Source organism: Glarea lozoyensis (genome assembly GCF_000409485.1).
Source record: "Glarea lozoyensis ATCC 20868 chromosome Unknown GLAREA8, whole genome shotgun sequence".
Lineage (NCBI taxonomy): Eukaryota > Fungi > Ascomycota > Leotiomycetes > Helotiales > Helotiaceae > Glarea > Glarea lozoyensis.
The window spans coordinates 740,786-759,878 of NW_007361003.1; the positions used below are offsets into that span (position 1 = coordinate 740,786).

General features: G+C 47.3%; 6 protein-coding genes across 6 annotated transcripts in view; 4 read left to right on the top strand and 2 right to left on the bottom strand.

The window, feature by feature from the left end:
* Nucleotides 1–1,834: 1,834 nt before the first annotated feature.
* GLAREA_11637 (Protein kinase-like (PK-like)) lies at nucleotides 1,835–3,402 on the top strand (the record flags this gene model as incomplete). The annotated part of the gene is made up of 2 exons (XM_008089780.1): nucleotides 1,835–2,570; nucleotides 2,630–3,402. The coding sequence occupies 2 exons, from the start codon at nucleotides 1,835–1,837 to the stop codon at nucleotides 3,400–3,402; spliced, it is 1,509 nt and encodes a 502-aa protein (XP_008087971.1).
* A 3,132-nt stretch (nucleotides 3,403–6,534) lies between these two features.
* GLAREA_11638 (uncharacterized protein) lies at nucleotides 6,535–6,684 on the top strand (the record flags this gene model as incomplete). Its single annotated transcript, XM_008089781.1, has 1 exon — nucleotides 6,535–6,684. The coding sequence occupies one exon, from the start codon at nucleotides 6,535–6,537 to the stop codon at nucleotides 6,682–6,684; it is 150 nt and encodes a 49-aa protein (XP_008087972.1).
* A 7,400-nt stretch (nucleotides 6,685–14,084) lies between these two features.
* On the bottom strand, nucleotides 14,085–15,072 carry GLAREA_11639 (uncharacterized protein; the record flags this gene model as incomplete). Its single annotated transcript, XM_008089782.1, has 2 exons — nucleotides 14,085–14,913; nucleotides 14,960–15,072. 2 exons carry the CDS (start codon nucleotides 15,070–15,072, stop codon nucleotides 14,085–14,087), a joined length of 942 nt encoding a protein of 313 aa, XP_008087973.1.
* A 375-nt stretch (nucleotides 15,073–15,447) lies between these two features.
* On the top strand, nucleotides 15,448–16,482 carry GLAREA_11640 (uncharacterized protein; the record flags this gene model as incomplete). The annotated part of the gene is made up of 3 exons (XM_008089783.1): nucleotides 15,448–15,990; nucleotides 16,045–16,275; nucleotides 16,324–16,482. The coding sequence occupies 3 exons, from the start codon at nucleotides 15,448–15,450 to the stop codon at nucleotides 16,480–16,482; spliced, it is 933 nt and encodes a 310-aa protein (XP_008087974.1).
* Nucleotides 16,483–16,580: 98 nt separating this feature from the next.
* On the bottom strand, nucleotides 16,581–17,903 carry GLAREA_11641 (uncharacterized protein; the record flags this gene model as incomplete). Its single annotated transcript, XM_008089784.1, has 1 exon — nucleotides 16,581–17,903. The coding sequence occupies one exon, from the start codon at nucleotides 17,901–17,903 to the stop codon at nucleotides 16,581–16,583; it is 1,323 nt and encodes a 440-aa protein (XP_008087975.1).
* Nucleotides 17,904–18,851: 948 nt separating this feature from the next.
* The window catches only part of GLAREA_11642 (Annexin), a gene marked incomplete at both ends in the record, with an annotated part of 3,118 nt that continues 2,876 nt past the window's right edge, over nucleotides 18,852–19,093 (top strand). Inside the window, 2 exons of the mRNA XM_008089785.1 lie at nucleotides 18,852–18,900; nucleotides 18,956–19,066. Of these exons, the coding sequence (XP_008087976.1) occupies nucleotides 18,852–18,900; nucleotides 18,956–19,066 (160 nt within the window). The remainder of the gene's footprint in view (nucleotides 18,901–18,955; nucleotides 19,067–19,093) is intronic.

Sequence of the window (19,093 nt, forward strand, 5' to 3'; positions counted from 1 at the left end):
ATAATCATGCAACGCTCTGCTATTGGTTTTACACAATTGTTAATCTCTGCTACCACACGGCGCTTTAACGCTTGCCGGTCTGGAAGGATCGAGTCGGAGATTGGTTATCGTGATGCGTTTGGGTGGTTTGGCAGCTTGATGGAGATCCTACACTTTCTTTGAGACGAGCAGCAGTGGAGCGTACGGTCGACACATCATGATGCAGCAGCGCAATTCCCCTACCATGCATACCGGCCTATGAGCGTCTCCTTGGATCAGCAGGAGGTGGAAGAGACTTGTCGAACTGGAAAGGAAGCTTGGAACAATCTTGTGGAGATGGAACTTCCTTGTATGACCAATCATAACCGCGCGGCCATAACAGAGTTTGCAAGATGTCGCATTGATCGCTGAGAGCCACGAGGGACAGCGTGGATGGCGAACAAAGTGTCCCAAAGTTGAGAGACCCGTCACCTGGTCTTTGCTGGTCTCGCCTGTGCTCAGTGTGCTGGCTTGTGGTGAAAAATCTCCTGGTCCTGGCTGGGCGCAGGTCTCAAGTCTCGGGTCTGTGGTTTCTGGTGCAAGCTCGATTCATGCGCCCGATCAGACCAATTCCTTGCACGGCACAGGGCAAAGAGCAGCAGTCGAGCAACCCGCCACCGGGCCACCTTGATGCTTTTCTCACCTAAACCAATCACACAGGCGCGGCGGCCTCTTCCCTGTCCGAATCACCGATGCCTCTGAGTCTCTGACCAGCTCTGTTTTGGGGCGTCTGCATCTGTGCCTCCTCAATGGCGTGCCGTGAATAACATCCTGGCAGGCTCGGGTTAACACAGAACCCAGCAGCAGGCTGCCAGTCACTGCCAGTGCCAAACTCAGCAGCAAAGGACAAGCAGAAGCCTTCCCATTTCTCAGTCGAGGGGCAGAGCAGGATTCTGCAGTAGTCAGACAGGCCACCGCTCAGTGGTCACTTCATCTGCAAGCGTGCAGTTTGACCGGAATTGTCGGTTGGCGTGATTCAACTTCACCCGTCGCCAGCCTTCTCCGACCACCTGCTATTTTTATGTCGAATCGAGCATCTATGTCATACCCATCGGCACAGAGCTATTGGGATGGTTGCGGTTGTGTGCGTACGTGGAAACGAAATAGCCTTTTCTTTACTGTACCGTAGTCGCTGTGCCGATGGGGTCCAAGGCGTCGACGGCGGGATGGGCAAGAAACTAACGTAGTAGCGGGCCACTTACTCGAAGTAGTGATCTGCTGCTACGCTTCCCGCTTGGGAGTCTAATTCGTTCTTTCTAGATCGTATTTAGCTCATTCTGCCACCTGGGCAGCCCTTGCATGGGACCAACACCACGCAAGCAGGGCTGCTTATTGGCGTGACTAGAGTGACATACAGCCACACCCTGTTGCCCTAGCCTAGCCCGCCTAGCCCGCCTAGCCCACCTGCAATCCAGCGATATTGGAATTGGCCCACGCTATGACTATGCGCATCTTCCTGCTCCCAATGGTCCATCGTCGACTTAACTACTCTGGACCTTCCCCTCCACGATAGTAGTCCATCCACCACCTAACCTCACCTCCACCTCCACCTCCACCTCAACTTACTCTCGTCACGAATACCATCACTACTCCTTCTCCGTCGCATCTATCTAGCCACTACTTCCAGTTCACTTCCTCCGTCTGGAACTTTCCACCTGCTCTCTCTCTCCTGGGCTGCGATCGAATTCGACGACACATCCAGGTCCTGTTCTGTTCCTCAGATCTATATATTGGCCCTTTTCTTTTCTGTTCTTTGGGAACCAGATAACAGTGCCATTCCTTTCGACGATTTAATATTTGGATTCCCTTTCTTGCCATGCATAATGTTCAGTTCCCCCCTTCACCACCACAATCCCCAGCCGGCTCAGAATCAGTAAACTTCCGTGGACCACGAGGTTGTTCCGCAGACTATCCTACACCTGCCTCTTCCCAACCCGGGTACAAAGCACGCCAACCTCAACAAGCGAAAGCAAGTCGATATTCTCTTCCTCCCACGCCAGAGTCGAGAATAGGTATCATCCTGGGAAAGTCGCTACAGCTTCGAAGTATCCTCGGGACTGGTGCCTACGGAGTTGTTTATTCTGCGTTCGACTACGTTTCTAATACCTGGTATGCTGTCAAGGCCCTGAGCAAAACCAACCCAAATGGAGAACCCTTGGACAGGAGACAGCGAGAGTTCCAATCCCGGGAAATCCAACTTCACTATGCGGCGTCTGCACATCCTAACATAGTCTCTATGCTCAAGATTGTGGATGACCCAGAGTGTATCTACGTTATTCTGGAATTCTGTCCAGAAGGAGACCTTTTCTCAAACATCACTGAGAAGGGCATATACGTGAGTAATGACACTCTTGTCCAGAGAGCCTTCCTCCAGATCTTGGATGCGGTTGAGCATTGCCATCGACTTGGGATCTACCATCGAGACCTGAAGCCCGAGAATATCTTGGTTTCCAACGGTGGCCATGATGTCCTGCTTGCGGATTTTGGCTTGGCGACCACCGAAGAGGACTCCGAGGACCATGGTTGCGGATCCACGTTTTATATGAGCCCAGGTAGGCCCGTTCGAGAGTCCCGAATATCTCTTTCACCTACTGACATCCTTTCTTCTCAGAATGCCTGGATCAATCTTCAAGAAAACCATCATATAAATCTGCCCCTAACGATGTCTGGTCTCTTGGCGTCATTCTGGTCAACCTTGCCTGTGGCCGTAATCCATGGAAGCAAGCTTCTGATGAAGATTCCACCTACAAGGCGTTCAAGAAGGACCCGAATTTCTTGAAGACCATCTTGCCTCTATCAGATGAGCTGAACGACATTCTTGGTGAGGTCTTCCAGAGCGACCCAAGGGACAGGATTAGCGTTTCCGAGCTGAAGAGTCGCATTTTCCACTGCCAGAGTTTCTCCGCCCCACCACAGCAAACTGGACGCATCTCGCTTGCGACACCACCCGCCTCACCACACGCCGCTCAATTCAATGTCTCCAACATATCATCCACCTCTTCTGGCTCACAGTCATCGTATGATTCGGATGAAGGCTCCATGCTCTCGTCTGGGTCATCTTCCTCGGACGAGTCTGATTTCTGTGACAGTCCGGAGACCTCTCCTACTTCAATGGATGTTGAACCCCCTACACAACCCTTGGATGAGAGCTCGACCTCTGCCCTGACTACAGGTCCCACCCACCGTCAGCCTTTGGCTGATGTTACGAACCAGATGCCTATGCAATATTACTCGCTTCCGCCACACGGCAACACTTTTCAGAAACCCACTGCTCATTGCTACTCGCCGTATGAGCAGCCTTACTCGTATGGCAACTTCAACCATGGGCAACCGTTCTACTACCATCCACACAACTTTTACAGCCAACAGGCTCAAGCATACTGATGGATGGTGTCCTGTCCTGGACATTGGTTGAGTATGGCCTTGACCCTTGTGACCTTCCCATTCGTTTTGGACTAGTCTATGGATGCCGGCTTTACCCCATATGCGTCGGCTGAGATTGATTAGACTCATCTTCATGTTGCGTCACTCAGAGTCGACTCAACAAATTAATTATTCGAGGACCGTCGCCACATGAACCTAGACAATACGGACCACGCGCTGGCTGTTTCACATTTTATACCTGTACAGACCGCAAATTTTCATTTCGCATATAAGGTGCACTGGAAAATATGGCAATTCTTCCACACTTTCTTTTTCCTGCGGATGAACTTCAGATCTTTTTACTATTTCCTGGATCGGAAGTTTCTGCCGCGGAGCCTGGCTTGCTCGTCCGCTCATTTGAAAGAGGACGACAAAAGATGGGCATTGCATCATGCAGCGGGAGAATTCGCTTGCATTGGAGTTTGGGGCTTTTACACTTCTTATTTGTCTATAGATGTTTGGGATGTTTCTCTTCGTTTTGCTTGGATATATATACTGGTGGTTTATTTTCGCGGTGTTCGGACGGATTTTTATGGCAACAGATACCCTGGTGTGTGCGTTGAAGTGGAAGAGGCTTGATTGCAGTTTATCTGCCGAAAAGGATCGCTAGCGATACCTGAATGAAATACGTTGGTGTTGAGCTTGAAAGCTCACACCTTTTAGATATGTACTATTCTATATCTTCACGCTAAAAACTTTTGGATCTCCACGAAGTGCTCGTGGAGAAAAGCAAAAAATATACTATTAGATTATAATTCTCTAACAAAAATTTCTCTCATCGGAAAAGTGAACCATGTAAATTCAGTTGCTCATGCACGTTAACAGCTGGGACGATTCAGCGGCTGGGGCGCGGTATCTTCTGGTTCTGGATACAACATCCGCTGACCTGGGTCTCACAATCCATCTCATGGAATCTTTTGAGGCTTTCTTCCAAGATTTGGCCGAATACCGACGACACCACTGACTGCCCTTGGCTTTTTTCGCAATCATGCAAGAAAACCGAAAACAGGAAGCGAAACGAAACAGCACCCAGTCAGCACAGTAAACCCCATCTTGTTTCCTAGACGAGGTCTGAACACCACCCCATAGAACTTTCAGACGGGGCATGCGAATACCGTACTGTACGTTGCTTTTTGCGTATCGGTATTCTAAGCTCGTTGCGGAGGGGTTTAACCGATTCACCGTCATTTCTTGGAAGTATCGAGCAGTTCAGACTTTCAGTGGTGTGTGGTTCGCTTGCGTGGGTGGTGGTGTGGCGGTTGCGTTAGAGCGAGTAATGTAACAGCGCCTGGTTGGTTAGTGGTAGCCCTACGTTATCTCTGGGAATCTGGACTGTTCTGGTGAGTGTTTAATCTATGGGGGGGGGGGGCAGTTTAGCCGGGCGAGGCAAGGAGGGAGGGAGGAAAAACGAGGCGACGAGTCTTTGGGCTTGGTTGGTTTTGGTTTTTAGGGTGGGTGGGACGCACTGCGTATGTCAGTGCTCGGAGGTATATGTTGGTGTATTGGTTGGTGCTTGGGGGGAGGAGATGTTGTGTACTGTATTGGTGTGGGAGGGCAGCGGCGAAATGTTATTGGTTGAGGGGCATGCATATGGTTGTGCATATGTACACTACGACTCCCTCTACCAACATCTTCTGTCGATATCCAATCCCGTGAAATGAGATGTCGGCGGGTGGTACGTCGAATCCCAGCGGTGATGCTGCTCTGGCCTCCTTCGCATACGTCAAGGACCAGCCGTCTGGCCACCACATCCAACCAGCGTTTGCGGTGTCTTCCAATATAGGAGGATTAGAGGGATGCAAATGCGGATGAGAGTGAGATGTTTAGATTGATGACTGCGTGTTGCTGACTCTTTGAAGATGTGGTGTGGACAAGCTGGGACAAGATCATGAGCGCATGGGGGTTTCGGCGGTGGGGAGATGTTGGTATAGATGAAATCTTGCCATTCGAGGGTGCAACGGAGGCAGGTATCTCCTACTGTACATTGACGATAAGATGCGGTGCAACACCTTCATTAATCGCGCAAACCACTCTTTTTCCCAGACAAAACTGCCTTTTGACGTCTGCAATGACGAGCAGTTAATTTGGGAGATAAATCCATACGCGTCTTCCTCAAGAATCGTATGCAGTCAACTCTCAGGAAATCTGGCTAACCGAGCGAGACTCCTGCTTTGCAGGGAAATCAACCGATATGGAAATCGGATGTGCAAGCACTTTGCCTTGAGTTTGCAGACAGATGTTTCTATGGAAGGCCCATCTACCGAAACAACCGAGTCTTTCTGCATATTCTCTGCCATGAAGGGTGGTTGTGATTGGATGCTGCCGTAAGTTCTAAGGAAGGAGTCCTTTCCGGTTCATGGGAAACATTTTGGTGATGGAGGGTACACAGCGGGTTACACCGCTTGCTCCTCCCTCACGAAAGTCAGTTCGTTGGTCGTGGTGAGATGAGATGTGTATTGCTCCTTCTCGTGACGCTCGAGATGTACAATTCTATCTTCATCGTCGGCTACGGCGATCTACGGCGTCCTTGAGGGGCGATGGGATTTGTGCCTCTCTGAAGCTTTCTTCATGTCAGCTGTTTTTGAAGGATTGCTCTTCGACGTCGGCCACACCAGCACCAATCTCCGTAAAAATTCCTAAAATACACATCGTAAAACATGGGACCGACTTCCAGTATTGACTCACAGCAGCGCCGTAACTTCCCGTAAATATGTCTTGGAGAAAGTCATAATAATCTTAAACTTCAGCCCCTTGCTCCAAAAGAAAACGGTATCACGATACGCCCCAGATACCACGCTGTCAACGCCTCGACGTCCACAGTGACGGTGACACACCTCGTGTCCAACGCCTCTCAATTGGTCACATCCGCCCAACTACTGAGTCCGCTACTGAAATCAATTCTAGCGCTGTTTTCTCCGACCTCCGTTCGTACGCCCAAAACGCTCGGCCATGTCTAGCAAACGCCACCGTTCGCCTTGCCTTTCCTTTATTACCCAGAATCCCCGTCATAAGGCTAACGCTCGCCCTTTCCTTCCCAGTCATTTATCTCTCGTCTCTGGCTATTGGCTGCTGAGCATTTCGAACAGGCCAAACATGGGCAAGACGGATATAAAGTGGATTAGCATGGACACAAAAAGACAATCTGACATGCACCAAGCATGGGCTAGCGGAAACCATGCAGATGGAACCCCCGTCGTGGAAGTCATGCACACGTCTGCATCAAGACCGGGCGTTTTAGCTTGAGGAATGTGCATAGGGGAGCGGTGTGGGGCGGGTGAAATTCTTGCTTTTGACGTGATGAGATTTTGACTTTTTGATGCCTGAGGTTCAGGTCTTAATTTGGTCGTTTCGGTGTTGACCTGTTTCGGTTCCACCGAAGGCTTAGAATGGTTGTGTGATTGGTTTGTCTGAGGCTGTGGGACGATGAGGCTGGTGGCAATCTTGAAATCTCAAAGTACCACCGCCAAGCAGAGCATTTTGACGAACGATCTACACTCGCTAGGCAGGTGTAGGTACGAAGGTACCTACACCTACGTGCTGAGATGGTGCTGACTATCGTACTGAGCCTCCAAATGACTTCCACAGGCAACACCGTGCCTTCCAGCCTTGCTTAACAACATCACTCAGCCGACGATACCAGACCGAGAACAACTGTGCCTGAATACCCGTCATAGCTGAGTCGCACAAGGCCACCTGGGCGAGACGCTGAGGAGAGATTTTCACAGGCGACATTCGTGATCGCCCTTTTTCGTAAAAGTAATGTTGACTATGTGCCTTAGGATGTATACACCTGGTTTCACATCTTGGGATGTACAGATGTGCAAGTTGGCTGACCTCCACAGCGACCAGGCGAAGATCTTCAGTCAATTGCAGCGGGAGGATGTCAGATCAGTGGGTTTACCTCACGAGTCGTATGTCATTTCTGCGGTTGGATGTCAGCAACGATAGGCGGGTTGAAGCTCACAGAAGTCCCGATCTGGTTCATCTAGATCCTTCGTGGTCGAGGCCATAAGCGAAGGATTGTGAATACCGATTCGCCTTTGATGGATCCTATTCGCTTGAGCGTTGCTTTTGCCCCAGTGGGTGTAATAATCACTTGAAACTTTCGTCTCTACGGAGCACATTGATCGCACCGTCATGCAGTTGGATCAATAATCACATATTGCCTCAATGCGGGAGACGGATTTCTCCACCACTGTACTAAACATCCATCGACGATGCGTATCAGATCGACTGTATGTGCCACGTGACGTACAACCTGCCACATGCACGGATTGCTTTGTGCAAGCCTTCTCCTTCCTTTTCTCCAAGCGGAGTGGATTCTTGACATGCTAGTGTGGTCGCTTTTTCGAAAATCGTATAGGTGTTTGGGTCATCCTGCCTTTAGTTTGATATCTCCCTGAAGTCTTTTCAGGAAGCAACAGATGTGTGACATCAAATAGCTCAAAGCCAAGTGGTCTGGTTGCAATTTGGAAGATTTAGGATCGAATTAGGATCTATTATTGCCGTAGAATAGTGCAAGTTCCTCAAACTGCTATTTGGGACCGAGCAAATGTGTAAACCAGATTAGAGGCAGGTCCGCAGATCTTTAGTTCTATAAGGCGTAGCACAGGCTCTAGATTATGGTCAGAAATACTATTTTAGTGTTGTTCGGGATATCTTACACGATTCTTAACAGACTAAAGCGACCAGATGCGTAAATTTCGAACATTAGTCGGAGGGAAGGGACGAATAACGAGCATGTGAAGAAGATTAGAGAATCCAAATAGATTCAGTTGCGGATATCTTCCCAGGAAAGAAGTCGAATGTGGCTGATTATATTTTGGGTTTGTTGAATGTACCAAAGTCTTCATGAAAACCAGTGACTTGCAGTTCGATACTTCACATTATTACAAGTCATAAGATTTATTTCCTAGCCGCCACAAGACATTAGCAACGAATCAAAGTTAGCTATCACGAATTGTTCATCATATATCATACCCAATCTGTGAAGGCTCATACTCAGTTGAGTTGATGTCAAAGTATCTGAAACACAAATTTCAATTACTTCAATACCCAAGAGCTGATCAGGCCGGTTGTTGTTCTAGACTTGAGTTCTGCTAGATAACCTATTCTTCCGCATGCCCGCGTGATGATAAGCCTGCACTGCTTAAACCAAAAGCACTCGGCACCAACATCTACTTTTTGCGATGTAGTAAAGATTTTCCCTCAAGTCATCGAGTTAGCGATAACCTACTCTCCTCTCCATCTTACTGTAAAGGTATGTTCGAAAAGTACCTAAGTACCTCTCGGTAACGCCCCTTTATTAAGCGAGAACCATTGTTACCACAACAACGGTTCCTGGGAATAGAAAGCGTCCTTGAAACTCGTGGAACACTCATCATGTTGAAGTTGACGCGCAAGTTCGGCTGCGACTTGCATCAAGGTATGCTCTAAGAATGACAGAGTCTTGGCTAGTCACAACCAAACATGTTTGCGACACGGTTATGGTTCACTGCCAATGTCTCGTCTACTTCGTAAAACCCAGAACAAACCCCAGTGGGGCGCCTGTGCTTCTTCTAGAAAATACGATAATACAGGGTGTTAAGCCAATAGTAAGCCTAGAATCTACTATTTATTACTATAACAAGTAAAGTCTGTAAATGGAGCACAGACGCCCCACTGTGGTTTGTTCGGGGGGAGACGAAGTAGAACACCTCATCAGATCTCGAAGGTCCTGTCAACCATTCAGGAGATTGACCGGTTTTCAACTGCCCAAATCTTTTAGGGTTGCGCCTGCAAAAACCATCACAATAGGGCTGCGCTAACTGATAACTGCCGACGCCGAGCAAGTTTAAAATCAAATGCCGATGAAGTTCTCCAATGAGCTCGTTGAATGAAGAGACTAGTCATCGGCCTCGAGATAGATTCTGGGGAACCCCGCAGATTCTAAAATAGTACTACCATCCAGAACTCCATATTGTTAGAGAATAGGGTCTGAAACGTTAAGTTACGTGTGAGAAAGGTTGTTCCCGGATGTTCCGGGTTGCAGCCATGGAAATAATAAATCTCTGTTTGCGACGTGTGTTGGTATGTGGACCTTGGACGAGGTATTGGAACCGGCTTGAATAGCAGCGCTATGTTGTGCTAAACAGTGATCGATGGGCTTGGTAATTTGTCAGTTTTCCTTGGGGTTAAGACTTGATACAGAAATTTGAAATGTGCGCATGTTTCTGACGTCTTAGCACATTCTACTCATAGGCCAGGGTCGTAGGGCAAACTGCTTTGCGCAATCAAGACGACTTGGTAGAGTTTTCCTCGTGGCGGTTCTTCTATCTGAGAAGTCATGTTCGGGATAATCATCGTTTCGCTGCACCCCCCTTTCGCTTACCGAGATCGCCGAGGACTGCAGTTACCTCATGCCAGACATAGAAAGGCTGACAAGGCTGCGACACCGACGACGGGTAGGACTCTTGCTAGCGTGAGTTAGGCGGCAGAGCTGCTGATATCTATCAAGAAAGCTGGGGAGACCAGGCCTAGTAAGCGCTTAGGAAATGGTAGATTATCACTTGGCTTGGTCATGGGAATGTACTGCGCAAGTAATAAATCTGACCAAAATCCGTTCACGGAACACTCGGGCAATTTTGAAAAAGATTTCCTCTGAGTGATACTAAGTGACGAAATATTGTTGAGGAGTGATGCCCGAAACCTGCTTGGAAATGAAAATGTGGACTAGGTATAGTATAGCATCTTGGTAGAGGTAGAAATTGTATAACCAATGATGCAAAGTTGATCAATCGTATGATTTAGTTGTGTTTTGATTGCGGGGACGCTCTTGGAATGACTTCAGACACTAAGATCATCACACGTATTTGTTTCAAGTCGAGGCGCTTAAGGGCTTGCTTGATTAGCGTCTTCCGTAGCAATGTTTCGATCTTATCGGCTTCCGGATTTGGAGTAAAGTATTTCAGGAATCACCGGCGTATTGAGTAGCGCGACAGAAGCGAAAATGCACACAAATGCTTCTGGAACCTCAGATGGCCGACAAGTCCATGCATCATCATATATACTTAGTGCAGGCGGACCAGCACGATGAGAAGACGGAACGTGCCACATGCCACCTGGGGTGCCCGGCCCGGCGTCATCGCCGTGACGGCTTTTCTCAGAGCACGCATCTAAGGCGTGTGTGCTGTTGCTAAGTAATAGTTAGAGAAATTTCCAAGAAATCCAGTGGAAGGGTAAAGGGGGACCTTAGCTCCCGTGAATTCTAGGCTTGGTAGCTCCAAACCAAATCTTCACCGCCTCTTCCATGAACCCACAGTACAACGAGCATACTTCGTATTTCATCTGCCGAGCGACATCAAAACTACACTTCGAGGAAAGATCATCTCAGAATACCACGATTTTCTCAGCCAGTGCATAATGGTTCTGCACTTAAGCAATCGCAATCTGCACATGAGACCCCTAAAGGCAGACCCGTTATTGCTAAGAATCCCGAACCCAACCTAGTTAACCGCATTCTGCGGAAATGCTGCGGCTAGGTGTAAGTTCGAGTTGTCTTCACATTATTGACAGCAATTTGGACCCTCTAGCACACCCTGGCTGTGCAGGCTGCTCAATAATGGCGTGTCGGATAAGTTATGTAATTCTTTCCGTTGAATATGCCATCAAGCCTAGAGAAGTGTCTTCGCGCTGTTCGGGCAGGAAATGTTGAAAAGGACAACAATTCCCTATGGAGTATAATTGCGCTTGACCATCATCTTTGCCGATCTCTCTAGGATCCTCTTCAACCTCCTTCATGTGCGGTAAATGCCGACGATCCATACGTCTTATGTTACTAAATCATTTCTCCTTTTCCTTACATTTGTTCCCGAAACTTGTGGCTGACTGTAGAGTCATAGTGTTGATTTCGCAAGATCCGTATGACCGGACGTCGTATGGTAGTGCAAGAGTTTGGATAGCGTGATTGATAGCCTTGGCGACTTTAGTGTTCTTTTGGTTACTTGTTCAGGTGCCCTTTGCTTGTGAGTATGGCAATTGTCGTACAAGAACAAAAAAGGCGATGCTTGCATGTCGCCAATTTGCCGCTTGTTACTCAGTAGACTGTAAAGTTTGCCTTCAGGGTGGTGGTCCGTAATGACACAAGAGTTCGAGTTCCACAAGGGAATAGTGCATATGTTTCCTTGCAACCATAGTCCATGTGTTGTTAATGTGGTACACATATTTGACGAGGTCCTTGGAACACTGAATAGCGTGGAAATGCCATGACCTCGTACTTGTGGTCTGATGGTGTTAGAGACGAGAAAATGTACCAGGTCAAGCGAATACTGGAACAATTGTCTTCGAATGAGCTGCCAGCTGAATGTCGCAACATGTATTGCTTGATGGCTCGTCGTTCGCCTTCGTACAAGTTCTCACAATGGCATGAGGCGGAGATTGTCTGGATTTGTCCTTCCTGCTGAATCAACAAGGCTTCATTCAAAGCTTCTAGAAGAGGTGCAACCGCTATTCCGAGACAATGATGCATATGCTTCGATCGCGAGAGGATACCATATGTATGTGGGTGTCCATACGATGTTGGAGGTCTCTGATTTAGACATGGCTTCTAGACTTTGTCGTATATTGCCTTGATTTGAATTAAGTCGAGAGGAAATCTTGATGTCGTAACGTACTCCAATTCGTGAAATCGAAACTTGTTGAAAATCTTAGATTTAGACTGGCAGTTGTAGAACTGGATTTTTTGGGCAGATATGCATCGAGAATAGCTCGAGCATATTCCTTTTGCCTTCAGACGCAACACAAGCCGCTGATGAAGCCTAATAGGTGTAGTTAGGATCGTCGTTGATCTTCGTTGTCGTGAAGTCGCGCTCACACGCGACGCGTGACAGTATCACCAATGTCCTTCGGTAGAGCCCGAAGCACCTGGGGCGTCTGTAATTCATTCATTTCCGCCAAATACGATATTTTCGATTTTCATTCTGATATACCGACGCTTTCAGTGTGTTGTTTTGTCGATGTTGTTGCAAAGTGTCGGGATTGGCAATATTTATTTCTAGCTTCACTAACCTCACCATGAAGCGAGGGCCATTTGGACACTTTTTTTCACCAACCATGTTGTGAGCAACGAAAGCAATCATGTTTGGTACAATGACCATGTACTTCGTCCCGATCTTAGATTTTATGAAAGGACGTCCTGAAGAGCTGAGATACATTGACGGAATAAATCTGCAATGTCACCAATATCCTTGGTTAGGTGCTTACTTCGGCCATAGTAACTGTATATTGATATAATTCTGTGTCTTTGATATTGTCAAGTGATGATAGTTAATAGTTTTCACAGCTGCGCTTTGTTGTGCATTAATACGATTCCTGTTTCAGTGGGGATGAAGAGCTCGAACTCATACTTAGGAGGGGTTTCATCCTTACCAAAGACGCTCTACGAGAAGTAAAGTTCCTGCATAGCATCTTGTTATCTGATACTATATTTGCATGGCTGAAATAGATGGGGGTTGAAGAAAATGTTCAACTTTCCAGAACCTTAACAAACATCGTGCTATGGAAGCTCAGGCGACAACAGCCTGTCCTCCCGCGTTTCTCCTTCTTTTAATCGGTTTGCTTCCTATGTATATTTCCAACTTAGTTGTCAGGCTTGTAACGGAGGTGGCCTGTGTTGAACATTTTCAATCCAATCGATGTTTGCGAAACATAGCCTTCTGAAGTTCAGCCTAACACAGGTGAGGTAATTTGGGACTCGAATCTGTAGGAACCGCTGTCCTGTCCGATATTTTGTAGGTAGGCCTTTTGTACCAGTGTAATAGAGACCCCAAAATGACCATCTGTTTGACGACTCAGGAGTTTCCCCTGGGAGTTGGATCTGTTTCAGCCTTCAAGGCTCGAGTCTCGATGCTGGTGATGTTAGCGGGAGCCTTGATAATGAGTCGCTGATCGTATTGATACTTCTCCATCCCAGAATATTTTGGACCGCTATCAGAATAATAATATCACTACTTGTTTTCGACATGTTCACTGTATTCAGACAAGCCATGAGGACAAGCAGATCGCTAATTCTGAGCATAACATGTTATTTACTTAGAAATGCCAAGCGAACATCTTGGGTATCTTTCTTCTCCTAGTCCCCAGTATTGATATTATGTTACACCGTATTATTTCCTATGTTTCCTGTCCGAAACCGCGACAGCTATCATGAACACCATTGGGAGTCTACATACTCCATATTGAGTCCCGTCAGAAGATCCGCATATGAATATTGTCTGTTGGTGACGAATGCCGTTTGGTTTATTTCTCGGGTACATCGCCAGAAGCAGATCTACTTGCGTGATTGTTCAGGTCCTTCAAGTATAACACGACCAGCCAGGCGATACAACCACTTTTAAGTAGAGATGATACCGCTCTGCCAAACAAGCGATATTTGAATCGCCTGCCGAAGGATAACATAGATGATGAAGTTGGTCCTTCGGCGTCCATTCCTTGGCACCGAAGTAGCACAATGGATATGAGGCCCCTTTGCCAAAGATCTTGCTACCATTCGAGGGCTTTCTTTCCACCATATCCCTGGAAATAACAAAATCCACATGTGGAATTTAGATAGGTATACCGTCCTCCTGAAGATTTTCATGTTCTCAACACATATCTACGAAGCAGAATCATCGAGCTTTCGGCTTGCGAATGATGACTTTCGTAGCCTCTAATTGCCAGCCTACCCCGTAATCTCCGATTAGAGAAGGCCAGGTGGTGTTAGTATACTGCTCCAAAGAATTCAACTCGATACTGAGATAGCCTCTTCCGAGGCATTTCAGGGCTTGTCGCCTCACAGTATCCTCGGCAAATTCCATGAGTTTAGCCTTGTGCCCATCCACGCTCTTTCTGACCTTCCAGAACAAAAAGTAATTGTCATGGGTAAGAGCACGTAGTGTAGCATCGACTTTCGCATCCTTTAATCCCCACTTATGTCTCATCGCATGCGCCTCCGCGAGGTCGTTCTGCCGACAAGCAAGATCTAGAACGAGGTAGCTCACAAATTCCTGGAGCTCGGTTTTCGTAAGTGGTTGTACTGGGTGCATCCGTTTGAGGAGATGGAGAATCGCTGGATGATATGATTCCATCTGTTTGACTAGAATGGACAACCTAATGCAGAATATGTATGCTTGTATCGAAAAATCGTCGACTCGATTTGATGCCACAATTCCTTCCCGTAGTTTCCTCATAGCCATTATTATCATGGAGAGATCCTTTTGCCCATTGGTCCCAATTTCCGTGGGCATCGTCTTTAAGAAAAGCTCGACCGTACTTCGAGGCGCAACACTTTGGGGTTTGATGACCTTGGGTTTATCGTTCTTGCTGTTCTCACCCTTCACATCCAACTGCGCCATGCGTCTCAGAAGCTCATCGCCGCGGCCTGCATCGGAGCAGAATGCCATGTACCTCTCCACGATCTTCGTGTAATATCGCTCTTGAGCCTTGTGATCAAGCAATCTAGATACATAAGCCATATGAATATCAGATTTCGTTTCCAACTTACCTAGCATCTCCCTTTGAAGGTAACCCCACCGCTTCCAATGGATCATAGTTTGCAGGCTTCAGCCGATTCCATGCCCCCGGATTTGCGCGACCCCCGCGCGAGTAAACCGACATTGGAAGTACCTCGTAGTTTGAAGATGGTATCGCAGATTACTGGTGAGAAGAGATTCACATTTTGGCAAGCACGAGGCTGATGAGTCTCCCGCGATGTCAACATCGAACAATTTACGAGCAACTTGGGCAGGTGGGTCCGAGCTCGCGTGTATTCCATGCCGAGGCCCACGTTGCCCAACATCGTGACTTTGAATGTGATCCTCAACACTTTCACAGTGGGAAATATACCTAGGTATATATTAATATTTAATTACTTCTATGTATTCAATATCACACTTGGGAAATTCCGATATTCTGCTGATTCGACAAATTACAACCGCTTGAAGTCCTGTGGAACAGCCCTGCCAATTCATCTTCGCAGTACGAAAGTACAACATGTCTACCGAAGGTACTCGTCAAAGAAAACCACAACCGACGGAAGTCATCGCCGAAACAGCCAAAAAAGTCGAAACCGAAGTCGAAGATGTTTTGACAGTACTCTGGAACGACTTGCCATCATGGCAGCGTGACAATCATTACATTCATTCTGGCTACCGTCCACAATCAAATTCCTTCCTCAAATCTTGGGCATCACTCTTATATATTCATAACGAAACAGTCAACATATACTCGCATCTTCTCGGCGCGATTGCTTTCACCATATCTGGACTCTTGCTCCATACTAGCCTTGCTTCTCGATACCACTCTGCAAATAAAGCTGATGTATACACTTTTGGCTGCTTTTTCCTGGGTGCGGCAGCATGCTTGGGAATGAGTGGAACTTACCATACCATATCCAATCATAGTCCAATCGTATCGAAGTTTGGAAATAAATTGGATTATGTAGGAATTGTTGCGTTGATTACCGGAAGTTTCGTTCCAAGTATCTACTATGGGTTTTATTGTTATCCTCACCTGCAGGAGATGTACTGGACTATGGTAAGTCACTCACTCAAGCACGAGTATTTAAATCGTTAGCTAAGTTATGAGTAGATTTGCTCTTTGGGACTTGGATGCGCGACCGTCTCAATCTTCGAGAAGTTCAGAACGCCAGAATGGAGACCCTATCGAGCAGCAATGTTTGTTGCTATGGGCTTGTCTGCAATCGTTCCTGTTTTCCATGGTCTAACCATCTATGGGATAAGCAACATGCAGGAACGAATGGGACTTTCGTGGTTGCTTCTTCAAGGAGTTTTTTATATTACGGGTGCTGGGCTGTATGGGGTAAGTGAAACTGAAAGCTTTTCAAAGTAAAGTTCTGACAACATCCAGGCGCGGTTCCCCGAAAGAAGGTGGCCAGGCGCTTTCGACATCTGGGGAAGTTCCCATCAAATCTTCCACATTTTGGTTGTAATGGCAGCCGCCTCACACCTTTATGGTTTGTTGATTGCCTTCGATTACAACCATAGGACAATGGGATTGAAATGCTGATATAGGTGATATATTACTACACCATCTCAGCTACCTCAGAAACAATCTAGTTGATTTCGAAGTCCATATGGTATGACTTTTCGCTTCAGCCCTGCTCTTTAAATAGGTCCAGCCGCGCATGCGTGTCGATCCATCTCTTCGGCGGCTTTACGCTTCTTCTGCTCCTTAGCCCTCATAGTCTCCATCGCTCGAACCTGTTGGTGAGCCAAACCCAACTCGCCAGCTCTTCTCCAGTTCAACGTTATGAATGATTGAACCAAGTCAAGATCATAAAAGCCTTCCTCGCTCTTCCTCGCTGCGGGTGGGATTGTACCATCAAATTCTTTTCCCCCCATAATAACATCGATCAGCATTCGAATTGCAGCAGACCTAAAAGGAGGACCCTCGGGAATCTCTTCGACTGGCGGTATTTGACCTTTGATCATGTCTCGCTTTAGCTCTTCAAGATGCCTTGCGAGCTGCCAGTCTTTTAATCGTTTTTCGTAGACCTCTCGGACACCGAACTTATAAAATGCCTCATCTCGAATCTGTTCTCTTGTAATTTCGGGCTCTTTAGGACCCCCCTGCTTCCTTAGCATTGGAATAAACTCATCGATCCAAGCCCTAAAGATTGGCCGCTTTGCCATCCTCTGCCGATCATTGTGCTTCAATTTCTTTTTCCCAGCATCGCCACCCTCCTGTCCTAAATCAACATTGGTCAACACATCTCCTTCTTTTACATCATCTGCCTCCTCTTTCACCCAAAACATTCTGTTCTTTGTGGCGTATTGGAACATCTCCCCCTGAGTTTCAAATTGTTTCCACCATTTGTCCTCATCCAAGCCCAGGAAATCTAGAACTCGTTTAGGGTCAGATGTGAGGAATATCAAACTCTTTTTCTTATCCAGAGCTTCGATCTCCGGGATCCTCAAGTACAACCCGACATCATTTGCAGTGAGCCCGAAAGGCCTAATTGTCGCACCGAGAATGTTCCATAAATCACCATGCGCTGAGTGAAAGAGCTCCCATTGAAATCTCTCTGCTGTCGGAAGATGGTGAACGTCAACTTGAACATATCTCTTGTCCGAAGCGCTCTGATAATTGTCATCTGGCCATGGGACAGCAAAATTGACTGTCGGATTTCCCGCTGTAGTTATCAGAGCTTCTGCATTAAGAAGAGTCTTGAGCTTCTCCGCAACTGGCTTCATGAGTATGAAACTGTTTTTCAAAAACGGGCTATAGCTCTCGGAAACAGGTGAAGCCACAAGTACGTCGACATCTCCGAATGTTGTTTTACCAGGACCTTCAATAGGTGCGGCGCAATATTCATAGTGACTTTGAAGCAGCGCAAGTGTATGCTGAAGCACCCTGGTATAGATCTCGGATGGCATACGAGGTGTGTTGAGCGGCGGAACACGAAGGGCGAACGCTGAACCGCCCATCGTGTGGATGGCGATAGAAGTATGAGGCTGAAACTTGCCGATGAGGAAATGATATGAGCAGTTGAGTCTACACCAATTCCGCGAGGGATCTATTTTCGATAGGACTTATAGAGACAAGATTGCATGTATGCCGTTGCTCTGACTAATATTTGCGTGCTGGATTGGAAAACAAAAACAAACTTAACTTCACCTTTTGCTGTACGACTCATCGTCACGTGTAATCGAGAGGGAGCAAACATCTTATTAAGAAAGAGGGATATGGAAGATAGAATGACACATTAGTATCGCAGTTCTCTAAATATGATCCAAATTTATAGTGAAGTCAAAGTACAACAATGAAGAGATGTATGAAATAACACAAAATGGTCTCCCGAGATCTCGAGGTCCTCCTGACGTCACCGGACTCTACGCTCAGCCCTACCAGTGCATGGGCCACATAGATCCAATCTTCCCACATTTATGCCTCTCTTCTTCAGAGCACAAGATATCCTAAGCAAGAAATATACAAGGTACTTCAGGTTAACCTTTCTCAAGCTCTTTCTTGCCCAACTGGTGATGCTATCGATCACGTACAACTAGTAGGTAGTCGTCAGCTACCCGAGGGCCTATTGCCAACATGTCAAAGGCCAAGCCGCTTGTATGTGGCTCAGTCCGGCTGCGGAACGGATTTACGAATAATAACGGCCTAAACATCTGGTGAATTGCTCGATTTCTCGGTCCCAACCCAATAGCATGAGAGACCAGTTAGCTGGGAAGTGGAGAGGGGCCGATTAGTGTTGCCCCTCATACTCGCGACCGGGTTGGGGTACAAGTACAAAGCAACATTATTTACCCCTCGACCTTTGTCCGTGGACGACTTCCGAACGACACTACCTCAACAACCTTCCTTTGCAACACCAGTCGAATCTGAATTGCTCCATCCTTTATCGGAATCCTACTGTTCCTACGATGGCATATCAGCAGCCCTACGGTGGCTACGGTCAACCCCCTCCTGGTCGTGAGTATGCCTCGTTCGGGGGTCGCGACAGAATAGCTAATGACGTTGAATGCAGAATATCCCCCACAGCAAGGCTACCAACCTCAAGGCGCATATGGCCAGCCCCCTCCACAACAACCGCCATATGGCGCACCACAAGCTCCATACGGTGCCCCTCCGCAAGGACGTACGTTAGATACAGCTGGAATGCTAT